This window comes from Arachis duranensis, chromosome 3 (genome assembly GCF_000817695.3).
Source record: "Arachis duranensis cultivar V14167 chromosome 3, aradu.V14167.gnm2.J7QH, whole genome shotgun sequence".
Lineage (NCBI taxonomy): Eukaryota > Viridiplantae > Streptophyta > Magnoliopsida > Fabales > Fabaceae > Arachis > Arachis duranensis.
In genome coordinates this window covers 69,640,726-69,648,280 of record NC_029774.3, presented here as the reverse complement: position 1 = coordinate 69,648,280, position 7,555 = coordinate 69,640,726, and the positions used below count along the sequence as shown (strand labels likewise).

The following is a 7,555-nucleotide window of genomic DNA, read 5'->3' as shown; positions in this document are numbered from 1 at the left end:
AAAGCTGACATTAAAAGCTTTCCAACGATATATAGCAATCCATATTTGGCGTACAATTGAGGCAGGAACAAAAAGAATCTTTAAGGGTAAAAAATAAGCGAAAATAAACCAATGTGCTTCCAGCAAGGTTCGAAGCTGGAGCGTCACTTCAAAGCAAAGTAGCGCTCAATTTTCTGCCCTGCCCTCTTGGAGAGCAGAGCAATGTCGTGCTCATGGAAAATCAAGGAAAATTGCTCCCCCAATTGCTTGCCACAAGAATCGAACACGGCACCATGAGGAAGCAAGAAACTAGGCCTTACTTTGGTGCCAAGAAAACCAAGGAAAAGAAGTAGCGTGTGCATCCACCAAGTTTCGAACTTGGAACTTCACTTTTGGAAACACTGCCCGCAGGGCAGCATTTTGTGGTGCACGGCCAGCGGGCAGAATCTGGCGCACCAAGGGGGTCTCGGCAGCATCAGCACGCACGGGCAGCAGAATCTGGCGCACCAAAAAACTCTGCCCTGCCCTCCACAAGGGCAGGGCAGCCTCCTAGGAGCAACATATGGGCCAAAAATTCAATTTAATTCAATTCCTCACCAAATTAAATCAAAGCCAACCAAACCCATTTCTCCTCAAATCCAAAGCAAGCAAAGCCCACATCATCACTCAAAGGCACTTGGGAGCAACATATGGGCCAAAATCAACCAAAATTCAATTTAATTCAAATGCTCACCAAATTGAATCAAGGCCATCCAAGACCCATTCTCCCTCAAATCCAAAGCAAGCAAAAGCCCACTCAACATGACTCAAAGGCACACAGAGAAGCTAGATTAGGAATTTCATTTTTGTGAATTTGTTTTTAATTTCAATTTCATTTTATTTTCATTTTGTAAAAAAAAAAAGCCTATATAAAGGGCATCATTCTCATTTCAGAGGGGGAAGCTGAATTAGAAAGGCTAGCTCCACTAGGGAGTATTAGGATTTGAGAGCTCTCTCTTAGTTTTCATCTCTGCTTTAAATCTTGGGTAGAGAATTGAAGAAATTCTGGTTCAATCTCACCTTGAGATCTCTTGTTTACTTTTTCTGCATAATTGAAATTCACATACTGCTTCATCTTCTCTTTAATTCTGCAATTCATTTTTCTTCTTTCTTCTGCAAATTGTTCTCTGAATTGATCAAGGAAGGGCTTGAGATCTAGACTTATTCTCTAGTCTCTTTGATTCCCTGAGATCTTCAATTTTATTTTGCAATTGAGTTGAGTTCTTGGCTGCTCTTCTGTTTTTACTGTTCCATTGGCTTTCAATTTACTTTCAAGCAATTTAATTTTTCTGCACTTGTTCTTCATTTTACATTTCTGTTTATGATCCCAATTTACTTTCCTGCAAGTTAAGCTTTCTGCAAGAGTTTCTGAGTTTTGATCTATTGCTCTCTTTAATTTCCAGCACCCAACCCCCTTTAACTTTTCATGCAATTTACTTTTCTTGCAATTTAAGTTTCAGCTATTTTACTTTCTTGTTCTTTAAGTTTCAGCAATTTAATTATTCTGCACTTTTAATTCCCTGCCATTTACTTTTTGTGGCTACACTTCATCCAAATTCACTTCAATGTCAGCTTGACTAAACTAATCACCCACTAAAATTGCTTGATCCATCAATCCCTGTGGGATCGACCTCACTCTTGTGAGTTATTATTACTTGATGCGACCCGATACACTTGCCGGTTGGATATGTGTGTTGGAAATTCATTTATCCACAAAAACACCATCAGTAGCCAAATCTAAACGGACAAAAAAAATATATAGTCAAAACATCAGCTTAACAATAACAAGTATACTCAAGTGTTACAATAATTTAGCACACATATACCTAATCATGATTCGGTATATGAGTCAATAGAGATTGGTCCAGATTCTTAAAATATTAACATGTTTAAGAAAAATATGAATACATTTATTAAATATCCCTCTAATAAGGAAACTAAGAAATCCTCGAAGATTATAGGATATAAAATAGAGGATTTCCATCTATTTTGTACTGGGGTGTAAATTGTTTATAGTTTAGTGGGAAGGCTCCATGTATGTGATTTGTCTAATAGTTTAATGGATGGCAGTTTACAGCCGCTTGTTTACAGTGTCACCACAAATGGATGCCTCAGTAACATAAAAGAAATCAAAAGAAAACTCTTAGGAGAGACAATCACTGTTGAAGAGCCAAGAAATGGTTAGGTTCTCCAATCTATATACTTTGTGTACACAAACATCCACTATAGTACGAAACTTATTTTTACCTTTTCAAAAACTATGGCCATAAAGATCTACTGAGCTATAATTCTAAAATTTCTCCAACCGTTCAGTTTTGGTTTTTCTCCTTATCCTATTCAGTAATCAGTACTATGTATGTAAGTATGTTAAATGAAATAGTAAATTTTAGACAAACCTCGAGTTCAAATGGCATTGATGGCCCTCCGTTACAGTTCTTGGGGTTCAACCTGGGCAACAATGACTCCAGAAAAGCTTGCCCTCCTTTACTAGTAAATATCAACAGAGGCAAAAGTTTGGCTTTAGTCCACTCAAATAACTTTATCCATGAAATGATGACAGTGATGTAACCATAATGTATTAATTTGGAATTAAGACATTACCGATTATATTCAAATATAAGTACACAATCTTTCATTGCTATTGCTTGAAGGGAGCCCAGATTTAGAAGTATCATATGCTCATAAACCTAATTCAAGACAAAGAAGCTGAAAATTAATTGATATAAAAGGCAAGTTCTATAAGGCTACCATCCTTGATTATTTAATAAAAGCAGACAATGCAGCAAAGCCATGTAAACTTTACAAATTATAACATCATGGAGGACAGAGCACTCCGTGACATCTTCATGAAACTTGAATGATTGCATAAACATACACCATGAAGTATTACTAAATAGTGAGGATGCAAACAAAAGAAACTATACCAGCAAAGAGGGTACCAAATTCGTCGAAAACAAAGATGGATCCACACTTCGAATGTCCCGAGGATGAAGACCTGAACCATCATTAAAGAAAACAAAGCGATCACAAATAAATAAAAATAAAATAATATCCTAAGGAGATATTGGTACAAAGCCTTTCTTTGACTCTTCAAATCCAAAAACAGAATAAAATGCAAGTGAAAAGTTCCATCAAGAAGAGGACTAAATAAAAAAGAATTAATTAGCAAAATTAGATCACCAAAACTTTCTTTCAGTAGTATCCTAAGGAGGTTTAGTACTCCTAAGTATAACAATTAAACCTTGTCCCTCCGAATTATAAACCTTGTTTGACAACGCTATAAACTAAATCTCTTTCAAGGTTCATTCAATTTCGTTTAGAATTATTCATCTAATTCTCAGATTTTGGTAAGGAAAAAAATTAAATTAAAAAAAAAACTAAAACTCAAATAAAATTATAGTAAATAAATAAAGTTGAGGAGAAATAAAAAGTAATAGAGTAGAGAATTCTAAACTTTTAAATGAAGAAAATTATTAAAGAACTTGTTCAAACATAAAATGGTGTCTCAACAAAATAGTTTCCTCAGCATAACATGATACTTTCAAGCACAACATGATAGCTAACTCAAATAAATACAGAGTTTTATAAACTTATTTTCTAACATCTATAAAGGTAAAGTACTCCCTTAAACAAAAAATAAATAAAAATAATGAATTCAATTTTTTGCTCGACTCCAGAAACATAACAATAAGAAAATGATACTATGGCATCTAAATTATATTCCTTTCAATGAGTCAAGCATACAATTACATAACCCTACTGAGCCTCAAATCTCATGGTCTTCACACATAAAAGTATACAGAAAATTTGTCAATCAACTCCCAAAAGTATACGAATGCAAAATAAAAAATGCAGAACATATAATCAAGAGTGTATCCAATTGAGACAAGAGCATTAACTAGGTTCTGATTTTTTTTAAGTACTCTATTGCAGTAATAAATAATGGTAATAGTCTAATAGAACAATAAAAATAATGTAAATCAATGCTGATTATGATTTTTATCCAAATAATAATTTAGATGAAGCGTGAGAATATCCTATCAAAAAAGACAAGATAGAATGGATTTTATATTTTAATTACCATAAGAATATGAATGCCTGTGTAAAGAAACTTCAAAATTATTCTGACATTCTGTGCTATTTAATCCTAAATATTCTCTCTGATTAGCAATTCTTTGTGTGTTGCCATATACAGCAAGATTGTTTACAATGTTTGCGTAGGCTTTTAGCATCTCAGTTCAATAATCTCTATATCACTCTATATTATTATTTTTATTTGCTCTTATATACAAATAACAAACTTTTATACACAACAATAATAATCTGTAGAACAGCAAAATCACAAACCAGCAAATCAGAGAACAGAAAAATAATTTACTAATAAAAAATTATAATCTAACTAAACTGTAATGAATTAATTCAAAGAACATCAAAATCAGTTTTCTCAAATACCTGGAAACGGAGGAACAGAGGAAGAACAAGGAGAAGAGAAGGGAGAGGGGTTTCTCGCGATTGAGGACCGCGCCGTCACCGTACGTGGAGGAGTACACCACGATTGAGCACTGTTGTCGCCGTTAGGAAGGAGAGAAAGTGTCTGTGAGTTGTTGCAGTGGCTATGTTAGGGCTTATGGAGAGCACCGCACCATCGCCTGTCGAGGATAGCAGCGCGCCGTCATCATACGTGGAGGAGTGCACCGGCAATTGAACGTTTCTAACCTGCTGTCGCCGTTAGGAAGGGGAGAAAGGGTACGGTGGGTGCGTTGTTGCAGGGGAGAAAGGCTTAGGGCTCGTGTCTGTGTGTTCGTGAAATGAACCTCCGAAGCATATTTATATTTTTGTGTTTAAGTTATTTTTTATTGAAAAAATAATTGGTGGGAATATAATTAAAAGTTTTTTTTTAATTTTTAACAAAAATTAATTTTAGGCAACTTTTTTTAAATGTTATTTGTTTAATTTTTTTGACAACTCTTATAAAATATTGTATTTTTATTTAAAAATGTTGTCTTAAAGTTTTTATTTTGTAACATTTTGTAAATGTTGTTTTAGATATCAAAGACAACTCTTTTTATGGATAGTTAAAAATTTTGTTATTTTTGTCTTACTCAAAAGCAATTCGTAAAAAATGTTGTCTTTGCCTATTTAAGACAACTTTTGTTAAATGTTGCTTCGAATAAAGGTTACCTTAGGCCAAAAATGTTGTAGTGTATGCAAGCACATGGTTAGGGACAGCTTGATTTAGCCGCTCAGGCCTGGATTTTATTTTCTTGGGCCCTCCTATCCATTGATGCTCAAAACCTTGGATCCTTTTTACCCTTGTGTACAAGATGCCTCTGGTACGGTTTAGGGGGAGGATCGGGAACCCACGGGTCGAGCGGATGTCGGACTGTCCAATCGGAGCGGAGGGGAGGTACCTGCAAAGACACTCCGACACTCAAGTCAGAATGGATCTAAGAGGTAGAAAGTGTGGGGGATGAATGAGTACCTGGAGGGACTTGGGTCCTTTTATTTATAGGAGATGGGACCTGTCTTATCTTATCTTGTTTGGTTAAGATAAGGGAGGTGTTTGAATTTGAAAGTTGGTTAGGAGCTCCATAGGGCCGGTTTTGGGCTTTTCGGAGGGGGGAGACGGGTTGGTCCGAAGAGCCGGGTTCGGGTCTGGTCTCGGATCCGGGATCTGTGGGCCGGATCCATAACAGTTGCCCCCGCAGCGGGAGAGCGAGCAAGGTCGGTTTGTCGCTAGGAGGTGAGGTGTTTTTAATGCGTCTTTAGTCTTTCTCGAGTGTTCGTTTGGTGACGAGGTCGGTGTCTCGGTTTCGTTTTGTGAAAGATTCGTCTGACCGTTTTTGGTCTTGACGTGACCTTTCCGTGCCTGTTGCGCCCGTTGCGTCCTTCGAGGCGTGATTTATTAGTTTGTTTTTCCAAGGGGGCATTTATTGCGAGAGGGTTTTTTCTCTTTCTTGCCCCTATGAGTCTTCATTGAGCCTAGGGTTAGTCGTGTCTTTTTGCTTTCTTTTGAAACCGTTTTTGCTTTTGTTCCATTTCCCTCGTCCGTTTTTTCTTCTAAAGAAAACTCTTCATTCTGAAAGGGAACTCCTCTTCTCTCTGTGGTTTTTGCTTTCTGGTGCCGCTCTGCTTCTTCTATTTTTCTAGTTCTCCTCAAGCTTCCTTCTGAATTACCAGGTTGGCATGCTTTGCCTTTTTTCTTCTTTACTTTGCGAATGCTTGCTCTGTTTTTGCCATGCGTTGTTCTGCCTGTTTTCCTTTTTTATTGCTTGTTTATTGTGTTTGGTGTTTGTTTTTTGAGTTTCGGGGGAGGGGCTGAGCACCGCCGTGACTTTGATTGTAGTGGTGGGTCATCGTGTTGGGTTGGTAGTGGTGTTAGGTTTTCGTCTTGCTACTGCGTAGAGTTAGTAGGCTGATGGTGGTGCTCCTCCCTGTTTTTAGGTATGCAACGTCGGAGAAATGAGGGTGTGGGAGCCCCAGTAGCCCCCTTCAGGGGCGTTCCCAATCGCTACGGTTGGGTGACCAGCGATGTATGGGGCATTCCGTCGCGGATGACGGAGGGTGATCTTCAGCGGCTCCGCGATCAGGGGGCAATCTGTGGTGGTGGTGATGAGGAGGGGCGGTATGAGCTCGTGCTCCCTGATGCCGACGAGCGCGTCTGTTATTTGAACCTTCATTCGCCCACCGTGCCGGACTGGATGTGGGTTTATGAGTCTATGTTTACTCGGCTTGGCGTGCGGTTCCCGTTTTCGCCGTTTGTCCAGGGTTTGCTTAGTCGGTGTTCCGTAGCGCCGTCTCAGCTTCACCCGAATAGTTGGGCTACCGTGCGATGCTTTGAGCTGGTGTGCCGGTATCTTGATCTTCCGGCTTCTGTTCCTGTTTTTCTCTTTCTTTTCTTATGCACTCTTCCGACTAAGAAGGGGAAGCATAAGAAATGATATATGTCTTTCCGTGCTCAACCTCATCGCCGGATTTTTGGGTTGTTTGAGGATTCTTTTCACGGGTTTAAATGGGAGTATTTTAAGGTGCGTCCCGTTCAGGGGCACCATCCATTTTGGCTTACATTGGAGGGCGAGCGCCGGTTTCTGACGTATTGGAATTTTGGTGCCGGCCCGTCGGTTTTGACTAAAATTTCTTATGATGATTTATCTCGGGAGGATAAGGACATTGCCAGCGTTTTGTGGCATTTGTTTGGCGAGCGTCCGTTGAATCCTCGAGACGTTATGGGGGATCCTGAGGCTTGTCGGACATATATTGGTGTGTTCCTTTTTTTTTAACTCTTCTCCTGCTTCTTTTCAGTTGAGATGGCTGGCGGGTTGACTTCTTTGGCGAGGCTGAAGGCAGCGCTGGTCCGGGAGGAGGGGTCGTCGTCTCCGTCTACTCCTGTTTCGAATCCGGCTGTGGATTCTCAGGCTGCTTCTCAGGGGGTGGTTTCTTCAGGGGCGCCTACTGGTGCTCAGGCTCCTCCCGGTCCTGCGAGTTCGCCTGAGGTCATCGTGGTGACGGCTGCTGAGGCTTCTCGGAAGAGGAGTAG

General features: G+C 39.3%; 1 protein-coding gene across 1 annotated transcript in view; it reads right to left on the bottom strand.

The window, feature by feature from the left end:
• The window catches only part of LOC107479224 (uncharacterized), a 26,946-nt gene extending 22,312 nt beyond the window's left edge, over positions 1 to 4,634 (bottom strand). Inside the window, exons 1-4 of the mRNA XM_052259039.1 lie at positions 4,471 to 4,634; positions 2,943 to 3,013; positions 2,620 to 2,705; positions 2,415 to 2,505 (exon numbers count right to left, since the gene is read on the bottom strand). Coding sequence (XP_052114999.1) covers positions 2,415 to 2,505; positions 2,620 to 2,693 — 165 coding nt within the window. The 5' untranslated portion in view covers positions 2,694 to 2,705; positions 2,943 to 3,013; positions 4,471 to 4,634. The remainder of the gene's footprint in view (positions 1 to 2,414; positions 2,506 to 2,619; positions 2,706 to 2,942; positions 3,014 to 4,470) is intronic.
• Positions 4,635 to 7,555: the final 2,921 nt, after the last annotated feature.